The 20,575-nt window shown below is 40.1% G+C and overlaps 1 protein-coding gene across 3 annotated transcripts; it reads right to left on the bottom strand.

The window, feature by feature from the left end:
• Positions 1–9,175: 9,175 nt before the first annotated feature.
• On the bottom strand, positions 9,176–13,735 carry LOC103716422 (uncharacterized). Of its 3 annotated transcripts, XM_039134311.3 has the most exons (6): positions 13,464–13,735; positions 13,113–13,395; positions 11,133–13,006; positions 10,474–10,932; positions 9,934–10,163; positions 9,176–9,586 (listed from the first exon to the last, which is right to left on the bottom strand). In XM_039134311.3, the coding sequence occupies exons 2-6, from the start codon at positions 13,316–13,318 to the stop codon at positions 9,335–9,337; spliced, it is 3,021 nt and encodes a 1,006-aa protein (XP_038990239.2). In that variant the 5' UTR covers positions 13,319–13,395; positions 13,464–13,735; the 3' UTR covers positions 9,176–9,334. The 3 variants fall into 3 exon arrangements, with proteins under 3 accessions (XP_038990239.2, XP_017700522.3, XP_008802627.4); XM_017845033.5 differs by having other exon boundaries at positions 13,113–13,735; XM_008804405.6 differs by having other exon boundaries at positions 10,522–10,932; positions 13,113–13,732.
• Positions 13,736–20,575: the final 6,840 nt, after the last annotated feature.

Here is a 20,575-nt window from a genome sequence, read left to right as displayed (position 1 = left end):
GAAAAGGCCAAGTAAGGAAGTTCCAAGAAAAAGGCCGCTTGCAAGGAAAAGTGTTTCCATTGCATCATAAGATGGCCATTGGAAGAGGAACTGTCCTACATACATGGAAAGCATAAAGAGTAAGAAGGGTGACAGACCTTCAGAAGGTATGCCAGATATGCTCATTATTAAAAGGATACTTAGAGACTGCTACCTGTTGCAAACAGAAATTTGATTTCTGTATCTTGTTTAGCACAGAAAGATTTTTATAAGACTATTGTTCAATTTGTTTGAGAAATAAATTGGATGCATATGGTTTTATGATTGACCGTCTCTATCACTTACATTTGGATGTACCTGTGAATGTATCTGAGCAAACAGTGAGTACCATAGGATCCAAAAGGATCTAGAGATGAGATAAATCTAAAGTATTTGTGGCACCTCAGGCTTGGTCATATAGGAGAAGACAGAATAAACAAATTAAAGAAATATGGGCTTCTGAGCTCATTGACTTTCGAGTCATATCCGATTTGTGAATTCTGCCTTCAAGGAAAGATGACCAAATTATCCTTTTTAGGACATGGGAGAGGTCCACTGCGATACTTACCCTAGTACACACTTATGTGTGTGGCCCATTCGATGCGCAGGCTAGGGGTTGTAATTTTTTTTACTTTATTTACCGATGATTACTCACGGTATGGATATGTGTATGAGACACAAATCTGAAATTTTTGAAAGGTTCAAAGAGTTCAGATATGAAGTAGAAAAACAAACAGAAAAACTCATTAAGGTTCTTCGATCAGATCGAGGAGGTGAATACCTTAGTGGAGAGTTCCGTGATTATCTCAAGGAGAATGGTATAGTTTCATAATGGATCCCTCCTGGTACACCTCAGCTTAACGGAGTGTCGGAGAGGAGGAATCAGATCCTATTGGATATTGTCAGGTCCATGATGAGCTTCACTGATCAACCCTTGTTTCTTTAGAGAGATGCCCTATTTTCAGCTATTTACATATTGAATAGTGTTTCCTCTAAGTTTGTTCCTACCACACTATATGAGATATGACATGGTAAGAAGCTGAGTCTTGGTTATTTCAAGATTTGGGGATGTCCGGCCCAAGTCAAATGACAACAGGCGGACAAGTTAGAGGATAGGACAATTAGTGCTCGTTTTATAGAATATCCTAAAGAGTTATTTGGATACAATTTTACATCCCAGAGAATCACAAAGTGTTTGTGAGCCGACATGCTATCTTCATGGAAAATAGTTTATCCTTGATAGAGGCAGTAGGAGAAAAATTGAGCTTGAAGAGAAAGTCTCTAAAGAGCAACGAGCCATTGTGCCTATAGAACCTATTCATATCGAGCCAGTACATGTTGTACCTCCTCCACCTCGTAGATTTAGTAGGATCTTCCATCCTCCTGAAAGGTACTTAGGTATACTTACATAGGATGTAGAGGAAGTGTTCCTCATGGGAGATAGGGATCAAGGTAAGGATCCCAATACCTACAACGAGGCGATGTTAGACATTGATTCCGAGAGATGGCTGGAAGCCATGAAGTTAGAGATAGACTCCATGCATTCCAACCAAGTCTGGACCTTAGTAGATTCACCGGAAGGTATAGTACCTATTGGGTCTAAATGGATCTACAAGAGAAAATTAAGTTCGGATGGCTAGGTAGAGACCTATAAGGCAAGGCTAATGGCGAAAGGTTATAGTCAGTGCGGAGGCACTGATTATCAGGATACTTTTTCACCTGTAGCCATGCTGAAGTCCATTCGAATATTGCTTGTTGTTGTAGCATATCATGATATTGTGATGGTGATCACAAGGTCTATAAGCTGCAAAGGTCCATCTATGGACAAAACAAGTATCTCGGAGTTGGAACACTCGTTTCAACGATATAATCAAATCGTTTGATTTCTTTAAGAAACGAGGAGGAACCATGTGTTTATAAGAAGGTTAGTGGGAGGGCTATTGCATTCCTCGTATTGTACGTGGATGATATCCTAAGTCAAGGTTTGGTTGTCTAAGGAATTCTCCATGATAGACTTTGGAAAAGCATCCTATATTTTGGGAATTAAGGTCTATAGAGATAGATCTAAGAGGATGCTTGTCCTGTCACAGAATATTACATAGAGGGAGTGTTGAAGAGGTTCGGCATGAAAACCTCTAAAAGGGGATTATTACCCCTTAGGCATGGGGTAAATCTCTTCAAGAAGATGTGCCCCAACACATCTGAAGAGATTCAGTGGATGAGCAAGATCCCTTATACTTCGGCTATAGGGAGCCTCATGTATACCATGCTATGTACATGACTTGATATAGTACATGCTGTGAGTGTCACGAGCATATATCAGTCAAATCCAGGCAAGAAGCACTGGATAGCTGTGAAGAACAGTCTTAAGTACTTGAGAAGAACTACAGACATGTTCTTGGTCTTTGGAAGAAGATCAGAGTTGAAGGTAGAAGGATGCACACATATTGATGATAGAAAGTCTACATCAGATTATATGCAATGATGGTTCAGTAAATTGGAAGAGTTCCAAACAACCGATTATTGTAGATTCTACCTTAGAAGCTGAATGTTAAAGCCGTATCTAAGGGTGCAGTGGAAACCTTCTGGTTTAAGAAGTTTATTGCGGAGTTAGGTGTAATGTCATCAGATGCCATAACATGCTACTGCGATAACAAAGGCACCATAGCACTAGCTAAAGAGCCAAGGTCTCACCAGAAGCCGAAGCACATAGAGCGGTGGTTTAACCTAATAAGCGACTACCTTGAAAAGAAATAAGTAAAGGATCAGAGAGTAGACTCCACAGGAAATGTGGTGGACCCATTCACTAAGCAGATAAGTCAGCAGAAAACTGAAGCGCATCTTGAGAAGATGGGGCTTAGGTTTATAGCTGATTGGCTTTAGTGCAAGTGGGAGATTGTTAGAAGTATGCCCTAGAAGCCAATTTGGCTGACGCATTATTTTATTCTGGGACATAAATTTGTACTTGACCTAATAATGAATTTATTAGAATGGGCATTCTTTTCATTCACATGTTCTTATGTGTCCATGAATCGTCCAAGAAATTAATAAGATGATGACGCATATTCTCAAGAGTTGAGAATTTGAGGCATGTGTCATTGGTGATTAATTTCTGAATTGCTCCTGATCGATGGATCATCACGAGGACGGTGATCGATCCGCTGAGATTAGTGCACAGATCGCTTTCTTTGATGGACGAGTCTTGAGTCCACAGTGTGGCGACACTGGAGCAATTGTACAAGTGCTTGTTAGAGAACAAGGGTACTGAGCGTGACCATAGCAAGTAGTCACTTGGATGTCTATCCACTCGTCAGTGACTTACTTGATGCTGCAGTTGTATGACTGGTCCTTTGACCTGCGATGCCTCGGCTATTCACAGTGAGGTTGCTGTAGTTTGACGAGCACATAAACATGAGCCCTAGCCAATTGGGTTCTTGTGGTGCAGATTGGCTGCAGTAGGTTCATTGTAGGAGTAGGGGTGCATCTAGATGGAATCTATCGATCTTGATAGGTTAAGAGAGATCCTATGTGATTTATGAGACTGAGTTCGTAAATCCTCGGCCGGGGTAGTATGTACAGTGGAAAAGGAGTTTTCCATTCTCGAACTTAAGTCGAATAAATCTTGACATATGACAGACGATGGGGTTTGACGAGTTATCCATGACCTCCGTCCTGTAGGGATCCACGATAGAAGGACTGTATCATATGATAACTGCACCTAGAGGTTCATCATTCCATTCTGCTGGGTTGCCACTACATGCTGCTAGGTGTCACTGGTGGATTGTGAGACTCAGAGGCATTCACTTGGTGATCAGTGAACCCAAATGAGAAGAGTTGGAATTATTCCAACCCATTGAAAGGAGTTTTCAATGATATTGTGATAGAGATCGCAATATATCTCACTACCAGATAGAATAGAACCTATGGGGTCACACACATTAGAGGTATTGACCGATCCGATGGTTGAATTATGATTTAGAATCACGAATAATTTATAATTATCAATTTGATTGATAATTGGTAAACCCACTAAGAGTTAGTGAGTTGAAGAAGGAATAATTGCAATTGGATTGTAATTTAATTGAATTAATTGGATTTAATTAATTGGACTTGATCAAATTAAATTAGAGTCCTACTTAGAGTAGGATTCCTAAAATCCTAATTGAATTAGGATTTTGAATTCAACTTGAAATCCTACTTGGAGTAGGATTCCTAGAAGTCCTAATTAGATTAGGACTCGGATTCAAATTAGAGTCCTAATTGGATTAGGACTAGAATTATATAAGTCCTAATTAGATTAGGATTTCTTAAGTCCTAATTAATTTTAATCTAATTATTTAAAAGACTCATAATTGGATTAGGATTGAAGAGTTCAATTGAGTCATGGTTCAATTAAATCCTAATTGGATTAGGATTTGAAAGGAAAGGAAAAAGGCTGCACCTAATCCTATTGGGAGTAGGATTAGACTCATCATTGGACCCAACTTTCCCCACTTAATTAGATTAAGTAGGGGCTGAACCATAGGGGCATGAGATTAGAGAGAATAAAAGGGAGGGGCGTACGCCCCTCCTTGGGTTTTACGTAAGGAAAAGAAGGAGGGGCGTACGCCCCTCCTCTCTCCTTATGGATAGGTTTGGAGCTCCTATTTTTTAGGAGCTCCACATGCCACATTAAATGAGGGCAAGGGGGCAGCCGTACCAGGTGAATTCCTCCACCCTTTTGTGCCGTGATGAAAAGCCCCCTTCTCCAATCTAGGTTTTCAGCCGCCAACAAAAAAAAAAAAAAGGAGGGCATGCGGGCCCCCCCTTGGACCTCCCTCCTTGGAAGTAGGTGGGGATTTCTCCTCTCCTTAAGAGCCATGAACAGCACCTCTCCAATCAAGTTTTTCAGCCGTGAGACAATGAAAAATATAGGGAGACGTGCATCCTTTCCTTCATCCATTTTTGGTTCCAAGACAAAGGGAAAAGAAAAGGCTGCAAGGCTTTTGTTTTTCTTCCTTGGATCCATCCTTCTTCTTCCTCCTCCCCAAGGCAATCAAGAGTTGATTCAAAGGGAGGTTTTCAACCATCAAAAGACATCTCTGCAAGGGAGCTAGCACCCCGGGGAGATTCGAGAGCTTTGATCGGTCCTTTCCTCGTGTGGATACCTGTAGAGGCCGGACGCGTGTGCGGCTTTAAGCGAACCTTCAACAAATACCACGATCATCAGATTGCGGTGATCATCTACCCGCACAAGGTGAAGATCTGATCTTCTTAATCATATAAAAAGTATTTAATCCTAATCTATCTACGAACGACGGTTTTAAAATATGTTCATGCGATGAACGGAATCTCGCGCATGTCTTCCGCTGCGCGCAGAATTTTTCTGAAATTTTCTGCGGCGTGCGAGGGATTCCAACACCGGCAACAAGAACACCTTCAAAATTAGAAATAAGAAAATATTAATAGCTACAAAATTATAAATAAGCAAAATTAAATAAGCAAAATTAAATATTCGCAAGTGTTGTGAACGTAGTACCTCAACAAAATGATTTCCATTTACGAATCCGATAGCGATATCTTTGCGGGATAGAAGAGGTACTGGCACAGAACGGAGAGGTAGGAAGGTCAGACATTGTTGCAACGAGAGATGGTATAGGACAACATTATAGCAGGATGCTATAAGATGACCCATGTCCGGCATAGTCATCCATCTGTCATATGGTGGACAATCATCATAATATGATAATGCATGAGTGATCTCAGCAATCGTCCCTTCCACACCATATAATGTGCGATAGTGGTCCGAATGACATTGCAACTCTTGCAATAAATCCTTCCTAACACGCACCCAGTCATCTTCTCCAAATCCCAGTAAGTCAGCTATTGCCCTAAATCCGCAATTCCCATCAGCTTTTACATCCTTGATATGCTGGATGTATGGTCTCAAGGCAGAAGGAATAGCATCAATATAGATAATGGGCGTATGTGACTGGGCTCTAGTACGAAAAACCTGCAAATAATATCAAATGATAGAAAATATGTAACAATGGCAGAAATATCCAAATAGTTATCCGTCTCAGCACTTCCCGTACCGGCACGGCACGGCACGTCCCGACATGTCCCGTATCGGCACATCTCGGCACGGCACGTACCGACATGTCCCGTATCGGCACATCTCGGCACGGCACATCCCGTATCGGCACATCTCGGCACGGCACGTCCCGACATGTCCCGTATCGGCACATCTCGGCACGGCACGTCCCGACATGTCCCGTATCGGCACATCACATACCGGCACGGCACGGACCGTCCCGTAGACGTTGTGATACCTATTGTAAGGAAATAAATATTTGGTACTTACCTTTTGCTTGGGCCGCCTCTTTTGAATCTGAGTAGATGGATTGCGGATGGTAACTTTCTCAACACCAGGTGAATAACTATCCTGTCCAGATAGAACCAACTCAAACGCAGACGGGTCACGTCGAGTAGACGTATCAACCTTCATTGAAGCGCGCCCACGTGAACCAGTCTTCCGTTTTGCAGGCTCTAAAAGAGGTGTACTATCTGGACTTGCAATCTCTCGTAACTTCTTGATCATCTGCAATTGAGAAGCCCCATCTAACTTCTTGAATCGTAGCGCAATCAAATCTAACTCTGCATCACAACTCAACTGAATTGGCTGCACGGGGGGGTAGGCAGAATATCAAGTTTCCTCCAATGAGGATCTATGCAGTCGAGAGGAATGGGCCGACCTTCCACCCTGTACCGCGCAATCTGGTGAGCACATGGTATACCATGTGTGCGTCGAATAGCGCACCCACAATTTGAATCATCAAACCCAACTGAATTGGCTCGTTTCGATTGGGCGAGGACATGATTTAACGCACTTATAGATATGAAACCTCGCAACTCTTTGAATTCAGCTGGCTTGAAGTTGTGCTGCACTACCAATAAACTCTTCTCCAATGAGGCTTTAACGGAGCTGTGCTGCAACTCAATCAATCCATTTATTCTAGTCCAAGATGACTCGAAACTTCCTTGGCTTGATCCAAGCTGCTTTTTGAGCTTTGCATGTGCACTCTCGACCCTAGTAAACAAATGAAAGTTAGATATAAGAATTGAGGCAAATTAAAATTAAATGAGTCTTTATTTGTGATACCTATTTGTCGTCACATTTCCGTAGTGCCTGCATGTATCCGTCCACGCCGCAACAAATCTTTCCTTGTATTTGCTCAGCCAAGTATCTGACACATACTGTAGTGCATCTGGATAGGTACCGAACTCTCTCTGCAGTGCACTCCAGCGATCATTATACTCGTCTTCCGTGGAGGACAGCACTAGTACATTCCAACTCATAATAAATTTATCCCATTTCTCCTTCAATTCGAAAATTTTTTTGCACTTGGCCAAAACATTCCTACTAATATGCCATCTACATAATAAATGTCTAGCAGTAGAAAATACTTTATGAATTGCATTCATCAAAGCCAAGTCTCTATCTGTAACAATCAACTCAGGCAAAACATCATCAGCTATGACACTGCGCAATCTCTCTAATGCCCAAGTATAGCTTTCTTCCCCCTCAGAATTTAAGTATACAAAAGCAACTGAAAATGTCATGTCAGTAGATGTCACCCCCACAATCTCTAAGAGCGGAAGACGATACCTATTCGTCTTGTACGTGCAATCCATTATCAACACACGGAGAAATGCACGGAACAAATCAATGCTGCCAGGGTGTGCCCAAAATAAGTCATGCACAACATCCGTATTAGTACAATTCCTATGCCACTCAATATATTTAGCCTCTGATAATTTACCTAATAGATGTTGCATTTCAGACCTCCCGGCTTTCTCTGCAACCTTAAACCGTTGACGTACATTGTAGATAGTCTTGATAGTCGTAACATTGAGGGCATCTCTTTCCTTCAATGTGGATAATATGTCCTTTGGACGAACCAAACTCTTCGACATATCCACTAACAATTCCGTCTCCTGCTCAGATAATCTCCCTGCATATGAGTGCCCCTCCAGATTCTCTGCAGCGGGATGATTGTGCACTCCACATACGACCAGTAATATCCAATCATCCGCAGTATCCAATTTCTTTCCTCTTAATGCAAAAGGGCATCCACACTTCTTTGTCCCACAGGCAGTCTTTATTCGCTTTTCTTTTTTGGTTCGGTACGTCCCACCCCTCTCACAACCTAACGTAATTCTGGGTTTCTTAGAAATGGTACCTGCATCGGATGATTTGATTACAACAACAAAACCATTTCGCCTCCCAGCTTCACGACACCAATTACACAAGTCCTCTCTACTCTTGAAGATCTATACATTAAACAATTTATGTAAGTACACAGTTGTAAAAATAGCTCGCTAAACTATTACAAAATTGCACAATACATTATAATACCTCGTAAGTTGTAAATTCGCTTGTGTAATCCAGTACAAATTCTGATCCAATTATACTCGATTCGGTTGTAGCATAGCCCTACATATAAAATAATTTATCACCAAGAATTAATGAATCAGAGGATCTGTTCGGCACAAAATTCAGCACGGCACGCGATTTGGCACCAGAAGGCTTCTGTTCGGCTGCACAGTGCCGAACAGAAGCCTTCTGTTCGGCAACCCTCAACCGAGCAGAAGCCTTCTGTTCGGCTGCACAGTGCCGAACAGAAGGCTTCTGTTCGGCACTGTGCAGCCGAACAGAAGGCTTCTGTTCGGCGATCCAGTGCCGAACAGAAGGCTTCTGTTCGGCACTGTGCAGCCGAACAGAAGCCTTTTGTTCGGCGATCCAGTGCCGAACGGAGCACGAACCGTGAAAAAAAAAAATTTCGAAATAAGGTGGAACACGTACCTTTGCGGCCGATTCTTCGTCCCAAATCACTAGTTGCTTGTCCATGCTTCGAATGGGGCTTAAATCTCCTTCAAAGATCGCCTAAACGATGTAAATGGATCGAGGGGTTTAAGGGGGGTTTGAGGGGGGGTTTTTTTTTTCTTTTCAAAACGAAACGGAGGAGGAGGAAGGGGGGGTGTATGAGAAAATTTCAAGGGCAATATGGTAATTACACTAAAGGTTAGTTTGGGTATTTTTTTTTTGGTTTTTGGGGGGTGTCCTGAGCAATAGGGGGGGTGTATATAGAACTACCCGGGGGAAAAACTTTGTCCATACAAGTAACTGCTATATAGTTAGTTAATTAACAATCTAAACAAAGGTCCATTATTATCACAGTAATGAACCCTGAGGAACCTATGTGGAGAACAGCATATGGTAAACCTGGTTCTCCTAGATCATGCAAATTACACTCAAACAGGAATAGCATCAATCTCAACATGGAAATAACAAAAATGCAGGCTCCCTATGGATCTTTCTGTCTACAAAAGTTATCATTTTCAGTTTTTTATGACACCACAGCAGCTGATCAGTTGTAATTCTGGACATCTTCAGTACTCTTGCTACCAACTTCAGGTCAACCTGAGAGAAGAAAAGGTCTTGATTGGATCGGTCCTCCTTTGGCTTTTTGAACTTCTTGACTAGGCAATTGCCAGTTCTCAGAATGTCTTTTAATTTCTTCTCTTTCTGCACCACAGAAAAAAAAGGATGGTTAGAATAGAAAAAGTATTCTATGGCGATCATTGCTATCGATCTATTAGGGACTCTTTCAAAGTACTGATTTTTTCTAAACAGAAGGAATCTTAAGATGCTAATGTTGTATACTCTAATGAGATGCATAAGTTCATGTTTATCTTTATTACAAATAGTAAGCATCAAAGCCAGTTAATGGATTCAGTGGAGAATGTCATGATTTTGTGCTATCCCGATTGACAATTCCAACGAGCTTAAAACCAGAAACAGATACAAAGTTTAATTCTACTATTCTATAGTAATGCAGCATCTCTTAATTGCAAGGAAAATTGTAAGCCTACCTTCTGCAATATTGCTTCAATATCCATCATGACTTCATAGTCCGATGGGTTTTGAAGTTCAACCTGGCTTCCCACTAGCCCCTTTAAGATCGCTGGAGTTTCATCTTTGTCTGCCTTGACAAATTTCCAGAATATTCTAATCGACTCTTCCATGATGTCTTCTAACATTTCACTTGTAATCACATCATTACCATTTCTTTGTTCCTCCATTTTATCCTTCAAAAAATCCTCTGTAACATAACCAGGCTTAGGGCTTTAGATTTGTCAAGTAACTTTTTTTTTTTAGCAAGTTAATACCAGAAGATGAATTTGCCAAACTATGCATGAACATATTCTATTTTAAGGAATAAAAAAAGAAGTCAAACAAATTTGTCAGAAACCTAAAATTTCGTGGCAAGCTTGCGCAATCTAAAACATCGATATCAGCAAAGTAAGATTAATAAGGCATATGACATGAAAACCTCTATACAAATGCATCTTATAAACTGTTGGCAAGCATGTAATATCGCATTTTGGACATGGATATATTGAAGCACTTACTGCATGCTTTTTCCTTTTGGTAGTTAATAGTACTTTCTTTCAGTTTACCTTCGATGACAGGTACTTGAAGAAGATTTCGAAGAACGCATCTATTCTTAACATAATTTGGTAGCCTCGGCCCTTGGAAGGACTCATCCTCTATAAACCTCTGTACTATCACTTGAAACTGCTGAAATTCTCCAGCCACTTGATTGTATTGATGGCTCCTGTAAGGATCAGATTCTGGTAGTTCCCGAGTCTTTTCATACTGCCAGCGGAGGAACTCCCATGAAAGGCATGTTTGCCCAACATACACTGTTTCCAAGTCATTCCAGAGCTCCTTGATGAACTTCTCTGATGGATCCATGTTGGATTTACGATGACAAGGCCAGAAAACTTGGGAAATAATGGATGTGATCGTAGGAATCGAAGGTTTTTGAGACCCCCATGATTGAAGGGGATCCTTCAGTTGGAGAAAGCCTGTGAACAGATGAGAAAGAGAAGTACATATGTTATTGACCTGCTAAAGTATGTGATTCTTAACAGTATTACTAAATAATTGACATTTCTTTGAAGTCAACATGCTAAGTGAAAAGAGGGTGGAATAAATGAAATACAAACTAAGCACTGAAATTTTGACGAGATGCTGCCAAGAACAAAGGAGATAGATTTGTACCCACCTATTGCATACATCTTTTGATAGTTTAAGATATCGAAATTCCTCATCCTCTCTCTATAGCTCCTGTAAAACTTGGGCAACTCGTCCATCGGATCCTCATGCAAAAACTGCTCATCGATCTTCCATGGCTTCAGATCCTCGACCGTCTTTGGGCTTTCTGATTCTTCTAAAATGGTTGGAAGTCCGATGGCCTTCGCTTTCCTCAGTTCCATTTTTAGCTGTTCTATCAGATCCTGGTGTTCCCAGAGAGACTCTAATTCATCAAAATCCTCATCATTCAGATCCTTCAGATTGTTCTCTTCACTTTTCTTTAGGTCCTTCTCTGGTGGTTTCTTTTCACTTCCAACTTCTGATTTCTGTACTAGTTCATCCATCCCTCTTATGAGCTCCATTGCGTCCTCTTGGTCTGCAAGGTGAATTGGTCTCAAAGGGCTACCAGTAGAACCATCACATCTTGTGTTTGAAGACTCTGAACTGGTTTCCTCAAAATTATGCATCTTTCTTTCATCTAAGCCCTCAAGTATAGTTTCTGGGTTGGCTGAAACATTTGCAGACACGACTTCATCCAAGCTCTTTCTGAAACTGCCAATATTTTTAATTGAACAATGCTCAACATCACTGGAATCAGTGAATTCTACGTGCAATGCATTCGAACCAGGCCATCTTGTTTCTTTGAACTTTCGGACTTCCCTTGATTCAGCATCTCCTTCATTCAATTCTTTTTTATCTGATTCAGGTTTGCTCAGCCCATTCTCTGACCAGACATCATCTGAATGAATGTTCTTAGAATTGATTCTATTCCCAATATATGGGAAACAACCTCTGTAATCTGTTGATCCTGCATCAGAAGATGGAAGCTGGTCTTCTTTCAGCCTGTGAATTTTCAATAATTCTGCTTTATAACTGTGGGTTTTCGTTGAATCTCCTGTAGTATCTGACTTCAGCTTGTACCCGACAAAATCTCTCTCTGATAATAAACCCTCGCTGCCTGAATCCATGATGAAGTCCTTTACTGAATAACCATCACTGAGACTAAGAGATTCAAAATCTGAGTCAAAGCTAGAGAAATCCTCTGACAACAACCTTGTACCATCCATTACTTCTTTCTCACCCAACGAACTAGTCTTAGAATTGAGAGCCATTTCCTTCTCCAAGAGCTGCTTTTCGATCAATAAGACATCTTCTGACTTACCTAGCTTCCTTATGGCATTTAGACTATCAATACTAACATTTTCCACATAGGGTTCTTGTAAATATTTTGAAAACAGAAAGCCTATTTCTTTCTCACTCAATGAACTAGTCTCAGAATTAGTGGCATTTTCCTTCCCTAGAAGCTTGTTTTCGGTCGATAACACATCTTCCGGCTCACCTTGCTTCTTCAAAAAATTATCAACATCAACAGCTTTGACTGCAGATTGGCGAAAATCTTTTGCTGACAGTAGACTGTTATCTGACCTGTTGTCTAGTGTGTCTTTATCATAAAAATAATTTGTTTCGGAGAAAATATTCGACTCCTCGACATGGAAAGTCTTGACCTCTGGTTCTTGTACAACTTCACTGAAATCTTTATTGGATAAGAAGTGATACTTACTGATGTTCGTGGTTATGGATGATTCTTTTCCCTTAGCAACAGGAATCATGGGTCCTTCTTTTTGAGGAATAGGAACGACAGCTTCATCATTGCTTCCTCTCCGTTCTTCAGAAATTTGGTACTGAAACTTAAAACTGAAACTCGGTGTTTCTTTATCGTGCAAGAATTCATAATCCTTCTCCTCCAACTCAGTGATATTTGGCACCAGCTCTAGACGCCTAGAGTCCTTCATTGCCAAAACTTTGGAATCATCCTTCCGAGAACTATCCTCTACCTTAAATATTCTACACAGAGACAGAGAGAAAGAGAGAGAGAGAGAAGAACCTATCAGATTCTACACAACATAACAATTCTAAAAGGAAAAGAAATCTCGTATTCAAATTCAGTTACCTGAAAGCTTGTCTGGCTAAAATGCTAACCAGAAGGATCAGAGAATTGGTGATGAAAAACCAACAGGAACTGATGAGGAGAGCCATTTTTCTGTATATGATATCATTCAATGACTCTTTATTCATGGAACCCGTAAGGGTGCTAATAACAGCAACTTTTCTAATACCCATTGCTGCAACCCACCCACCCTGATGCCCTTGTCTCATTTAGAAGCAATCTTGGAGTACTTTGAAGCCTTTCTATTTCTTTCATGGAAATTTTGCAGGAGAAATAGACTCGCCACCTGTAAAAACGGGAAAGAGAGCATGAAGCTTGGCACTGAAACATGGTTATAGGAGGTTGAAATCCCACCTAATTAATGAGATATGAGACCGGAGATACTGATGTGAAGTTTAAGGAAGGGGGCGTGGGTGGAAAAGAACTTGAGAACCACTTGGCCTGTGGTAAATGGTTTGGTTGCTTAAAAATCTCTGGACTGTCATTATTTTCTTAACTAATTAGTGGATTTGTCTGTTGGGAAGTCCATTCATTTTCCAGCCAAGTGTTTTGAGGAGAGTGTGATCATAATATCATGTATGAAAAGCCTACTAGGCAAATGGCCCCCAAGGCTAGCTGTGGGGATTGACCAATTTAATTCCCCCTTGTGATCTTCTATCTTCTCCTTTCCTATAAAACCTTAATTTAAAAAAACAAGAGCTGAGTCATCCTCCAATATATGGAATCTTAAATGCAGTTTCCAACCTTTTATCATGTGTGATTGAAAAAGGTAGATACAGTGAACCAACTAGGGCTTCAGATAATGATTTAAATATATCTGATCATCTCTATACCACCGCCGAGAATGATTAAGGTATAGTTGTTATGAACTCGTTTAATTTGATCAGCGACTCGGAGATTCTAATGATGCACTACAAGAATCTCATTTGCTCTTTTGCTAGCATTTACCATTCTAGGTTCTGTATAAGTTACTGACCTCAACACTAGCTGGTCCATTTAGTTCATTGAAAGCCTTAAATTAATTTCACCTAACAGTTTTGATATGCCACATAAGATCAACTGTTCACATAAACAATTCTCAGTGTTGTACAAGCTGAGAACCTTCCAACTTGTCTAAAGGTATGAGTTGGTTGGCATATTCCATGCTGGCGTTGGAGACAAAAATATGGTGACAGTCAATAGTCTTTGAGAAATTACTTCAACTGTCATTTTTGCTGCAGCCTAATGTGAAATTCCAATTCATTTCATATTAATATGACCGCGTCGAGAAACTAAAATGGTTGATGTTGTAAGCAAATAAAAGATTAAGCATGATATTGAAAGGATGGTTTCTCGATGCCTTCTTCCTATGCACTCTCACACACAAAACACCCAATCACTCAATTGATGTTATATTTGATCCATGTTTAGCATTAGCACACCTAATTCTAACTAGGCCATGGGAAAAAAGAGCTTTCTCATAGTCTGAATACAATGAAGAAGTTAACAATGAAGGATGCTGAGAATCTGCATCAAGTTGTGGAGATTAGTTTTTCAATGATACACATAATTCGAACATGTCACCTACCTGAAATTTCAATGCAGAAGACGGGCAGTTCGGAATTTTCTGTGGAAGAAAATGGCGTAGTAAAAAGCTTTTAAGAAACAGCTTATTGAGGAAACCTGCGGACAGAATCCATGTGAAACATTTTTCTTGCATCACATCCACAAAATTTAAACCTTTGGTTTCAAGCCTGTGCACTTTTCATGGGCGCTATTTGTCGTTCTCTCTTCTTATCCACCGCGCATAGCCCCTGGTACAATCTCAACATGCTTTGGAATTCCACCGTGGTCTTTAGTTGTCTCTACTCCCTTTGAGCCCAAGAGCATAGAATGCGAACACAATGTCCTGCAGGGACAACGGTTCGTTAAGGCTGCAAATAGGTCGATCCGATTTATGGCCCGATCCGATCCAACTCATTTAGACCCAACTTGACTTATTTTGGAGGATGCATAAGACCGGGCCAGGTCTTAAAATTAGACTCGTTTTATTTTTCGGATCGGAGCTAGGTTTACTAAATTCAAACTCGACCCGTCTTGACACTTTTGAAATTTGAGTAATTTTGGATTTTCAATCCTACGACTCATCATAACTCAATCCGATCTGATCCGACCCAAATTCGTAAAATAATTTAGGCCCACGGGCTACGGGGAGTGCAAACAAGTTCCGAAGCTATGTATGGATTGATCCAAACCAGACTCGGATTTTTTAGTTGGATCAGGATTATATATGGACTTCACCCAACCCAAATAATCTGTTGGGTCAAAAATTATAGCAACGGATCCGATATGATCCAATTTTCTATTGTGTTGAACCTGATTTTAAAATTAAAGTACGAATAAAAAATCGGATTGAATCGGATCACTCATGACCTGATCAGATCGTGCCTTTAGGCTCATGAAAGGATCACTAGCATTGTCCAAAGTCTGAACTATTACAAGCCGGAATACTGGGGACCAGCATGTAACTTCCCAGATCCAATAGTGTCGGTGATGATTGCGACTACCAGTGTTTGTACGATAATCTAACCTCACCATGAATTGCACAACATTGGAAGAATCTGAACAACAATAATATGGGGAGATTTTTTTTAACATAAATTTTTAAAGAGACAAGGATGGAAGGAAGCCTGTCCAAACTTTGGGTGAGGACGGAACTCGAATCTAGGCCCCACCAATAATTTTACTAGATGAACCATTTGGCACCATCAGATTTTTTTCATCTTTTTTTTTTTTTTTTGTTTTTTCTCTAACTGCTGAGGTGTTCTTCCCCAACCAAAAGCCAACACCTTGTTAAAATTTGAACAACTTATAGCTCAAATCAAGTCATGGTACAAGATGATTCTTAAGGACACTTGGATCTTTTCCCCGTCCACAGAACACTACAAGCATCTGAACATCCACAAAGTTGATCCCATGCTCTTACAGAGGGAGTCTCAGAAGGTTTCTGAGGTTGAAATCGCTCGGCTTCAAGAAAGGTTGGCGGAGGCGATTGTGTTTTCGGATGAAGAGTATAATATTGCTTGTGAGCGTCGGTCTATCTCCTTGATAGGTAGGTTCTTGAGGGGAGGTTTTTCTCTTGATTTTATCTCCTTGCAGTCTGTGTTACCTGCCATGCCAATCTATTTTCTCCTTCGGATTATTGATAGACTCCAGAAGTTGTTTGAATCTTTCCACTGGGTATATCAGATTGGTCAGAATGGTATTCATAGGAGGCGGCGGTTTGCAAAACTAAACGGCTTGGTGGACTCAGCATTCAGGATTTGAGGCGCAGGCATATGGCTTTATTAGCTAGGCTTGCTGCCAAGGTGGTTTTGGAGCTTGAATCTTTATGGGATAATGTGATTGCTTCGAAATATAGGTTTTCATCATTAATTTTTTTTTTTTTTATGCAAAGGGGAGGCAAAAGGAGCTTCCCGGCTTTTGTTAAAGGTTAATTGTATTTACAACAGAGATGAGAGGCAGGGATGAGTTACATTGTCAAAAGAGAAGAAAAACAGATGCGAGAAAAAAAATCTAAATGGATCGAAACCAAGTGTCTGATAATCAGGATAGGGAACGTTGATGCTCGTAAGAAGAAATAGCCCAACCCTAAGAAGCTAAATGGTTGTCATCAATTTGGAAAGATATAGTTGCTCAATTCAGCTTCGGTCAGATTTACTTTTCAGTGGCTGATCGGTGATGGCAGCTCAGTGATGATTGGGTATCAAATATATCCTTTAGAAATAGCCCAACTCTGCCGAATATCTCTGTTCCACTGGATGGAGTTGAGGTTTCTCATGTTATAACTAATGGTCAGTGTGATGAGCAACTTCTTGAGGAAACTTTTGCCTCTGAGCTGGTTAAGGATATAAAATCGATCAACTTACCTGATCAGCCCAGTCCCGGCATCAAGATTTGGTACCCAACAGGTTCCTCCTTAATCAAAGCTAGTCATGTTTATAGTTATATGTTTCGCTTTGAAGAAGGTCAGGAATCTGTTAATTTCTCGACTAGCTGGAAAATAAAAGCAGTGCCTATGGTAATTTTGCATTGGTGAAGAGTGGCATGGAAAAAGATTATCGTATGAGATGTCGCTTCTTATTAGGGACCAATTGAGTCAAGGTCACATTGGCTAAGACAAGTGTGGCAAAGCTGAGGATGTTGATCACATCTTAACCGGCTGCCTGTTTGCTAAGGAATCATGAAGAATCTCATCATTTCGATCCAGGTAGATCGGTGTGATTGGCTCCTCATTTGCTTCAGACAATTATTGCTCATTGTGATTGGCTCCTTCGGACTCGGAGGAATAGCCGAATCTTCGAGCATAAGGATTCTTACTTGAATATTCTGGTAGATCACTCCATTAGACTAGCTATCAAGTTCTATGCATCTTCATCAGAGGCTCGAAGCAGTCAATGGCACTGAGGCATTCGAAGCTCTCATAGCTTCCATCCTGTTAGGTCATATAAAAGTAAGTTGGATAGTACCAAATAAGATCAATTTTGATGAATGTATTATAATTATAACTTATACCACGTGCACTACATCAAATGAGAATGCTTATTGAATGAGCAATTCAATAACAGATTTTGGATTTAATCAATATTGATATACTGAATGTCTTGTTTGTTGATACGAAGTATTCCGACGATCCCCACGATCCGTGGTGCACCATACCAATCCCATTATGAAAAGTTCTACTCTATTGATGAACATTTTTCGGAAGAAGTCCGTCTATCAACATGTCGAAATGGAATTGATGTGGTGCGCTACTGATGTGGTGCACGTGGTGTATGATATAATGTCTCCCGATACTGGGCTTGGTGACCTATAAACAAGCTATTTGGTTATGACCACGGATCATGATAATTCTATTTCTTCCATGAGACACTAATAACTATAACTTAGAAAAATAATTTTCTTTTTTCTTTCTTAGAAATACAATTGGGATACAGTTGTTGGGATTCCAAACTTTCAACCTTTTTCAATTGGAGTGGAATGCCATAAGGTTGGTTGAGCAAATACATTTTGTGACGATGATTCAGTACTTTCTACTATTTTCTCATCTTGAAATATCAGCACGAGAGACAAATTATTATTGGATCATATTGACCAAGTTATCATGTTCAAAATTTAGATGGTACTTTTATGTGAGAAACGGCCACTCGAGCTTCCTGTGCCCTCAAGTTGAGCTCATTCTTCCGAACAAAATAGTTAAGCTTTCCCATGTGATTCCTGTCTCATTTGTTGGTGTGGGACATAAGTTAGGTCGGTCCCTTCAAAATTTAGAACCAGGCAGTTATCATGTTACAATTTTGATTGGGTAGAGCAAGGACAAGATCAATCAATTTTTGGGCCAAGGCCTACCTGAGCCTGGTCCAGTCAAATGGACCCAAACCTGGTCTATGCAATAATGCCGTGTCGAGTTAGGTCAAGCTTGGAATTGGGACCAAGCCATATAGTAATTGTTAGCCAGGGACCAACATAGTGGTTTGATTTGAGAGCAGACGGTCGGAGGGACTAAGAGCCAATTAGACCTGAGCTGATGTGGGTCCGGAATCAATTGACTAATTGGTCTAGTAGCATAGACTAATTCCAACTTGGCTGAAACAGTCCAAGTCTTGCGTGAGCGTGGAGCCACGAGCAATTGTCCTGTACCAACCGATTTGGAAACATTGAATAAAGAAGCACAAAGGATAAATCCATCCCTTTTTTTTTTTTTTTTCCCGAGTGAAAATGGAGCTAGCTAGAAGTTTCCTCCCATATTATATTATTAAGAAGTGGTAAATTTATACATGGGAAGAGATGCATAAAAATGTACAAGAGTAAGAGGAAAGAAAGAAGCAAGAGATACAAAATTTATAATAGAAAAGTAAGATTTCTTCACGGTTGCTGATGATCCTCTTCTGTTTCACTGAGCATATGCTCTCCCGACTATGAAAAATATGTAGTGCCTGAGAAAAAATCTCTCATTTCGCTGTTTTTAAATCTCTCAGCAAACAGCCGCAAGAAGTTGATCCCTTATATTTTTCTCCAACAATTTTTTGTCTCTAGCTCTCCAATTGGTCTATAAATTATGAAAATTTGTAGACTGGCTCACAGTTTGACAGTGAACCAAATGCTTTTAGAGAATGAGCGCCTTATAGATAAGTGATTAACATTCCATACTCACTTTTTTAGTTATACTTCAGGTCTTGGCACAGGAGGTGGGGGGAAAGAGAGGCCCATCTCCAACCTCCTCAAGTCAAAAATTCAACCTGGCAGTCTTATTTAGTTATGGAAGGAAAATCCTTTTATCCTTCTTCAAGTCTACTACAATCAATCACATGTTTTCTTCTCTCTTTTTTTCAGAAAATAAATATGATCTTCATAAGTAAGTTTAGATTCAATAGCAGGAATAGCTCCTTCATCTAATATCCTAAAGCTCTCTATTTTTGGCCAAAGTGGGATTTGATCATAGCTCTTTCAGCAGCAGGAGACTTTAGAGGTGAGCTAGTTTTAGATAAACAAAAGGAATTACTCTTCACCCTAATATTACCGAACCCCTGTTTTTCTGATAAGTGGGATTTGATCATGGATCTCTTGCACAACTAATAAGAGACTTGACTAATGAATTATGTTAATTACTGTGATCTTTTCCCTTTCTCCATATCAAAATTTGAAGATTGAGTTGTAAAAGAGTTCCTACTGGCCATGCCTTCGAGAGTCATCCAAAAAATTCTTCACCCATCTAAAGTGCCTTGTCGAGATCCTGATAAATAACAATTCTTAGTTTCCCTTATCAAGAGTTTCCTATTAAGGACTTTGTCTTCATGGTCCATAGATTTGCATCATATGAACTTACAGAAATCGATACCTATGAGGCTATGATTTTTTGGACCAATTTAAAGGGATAAATCCAATACTGGCACATTCTATCGAACTCTTTTAGCTTTCTTCGAGTTATCACAAGTGCTTTTATATTCTGAAGTTGGTAAAGTCTTTTTTTATTGAGTTTGTGGATGTCAACCGGAGAACCTGGTAAAGCTGTTACCAATGGAATGAGCTTCATCTCACTTGTACTACTTTAAAGTTTACTATTTCAATAAATTGGGTTGGAAAAAAAAACAGCACTTCTCTCATTATTAAAAAAAAAAACTCACCCTCATCGAAACCCTTGTTTATAAGTAGCCCTTACTCGGATATTAAGCAAGCTAACTCTAGCTCGGTGGTTTTCTTTTTAATAAAACACACAAATCATACAATCTAGTACGAGTACATCTAAAAATATCAAAAAATAAAATATTATAAAAAAAAGAATAGCGTTATAGCTGGTCTACAAAATGCTATCAGAATGCCGTGCCACATAAGATGCGACCTAATTATTTGCTCTGTTTACCTTCTGGTATACATGCATGATATAGATGGAGGCACAATTTCTCGTTAGTCCGCGGATGTTCTACAAT

The sequence above is a fragment of the Phoenix dactylifera genome, chromosome 15 (assembly GCF_051530095.1).
Source record: "Phoenix dactylifera cultivar Ajwa chromosome 15, Ajwa_hap1_PhDact_Kaust_v1.1, whole genome shotgun sequence".
In the NCBI taxonomy this organism is placed as follows: domain Eukaryota; kingdom Viridiplantae; phylum Streptophyta; class Magnoliopsida; order Arecales; family Arecaceae; genus Phoenix; species Phoenix dactylifera.
Note: the sequence above shows the minus strand (reverse complement) of the source record. Positions and strands in the feature narration are given on the sequence as shown.

What these genes read in the sequence shown, in the direction of transcription:
- LOC103716422 (XM_017845033.5), bottom strand. Translation starts at nt 13,318, where the DNA reads ATGAGACAAGGGCATCAGGGTGGGTGGGTTGCAGCAATGGGTATTAGA. An exon ending in TCAAAAGATGTATGCAATAG is followed by an intron (nt 10,933 to 11,132) that starts GTGGGTACAAAT and finishes ATCTGTTCACAG; the next exon opens with GCTTTCTCCAACTGAAGGAT. An exon ending in CCAAAAGGAAAAAGCATGCA is followed by an intron (nt 10,164 to 10,473) that starts GTAAGTGCTTCA and finishes GTTATGTTACAG; the next exon opens with AGGATTTTTTGAAGGATAAA.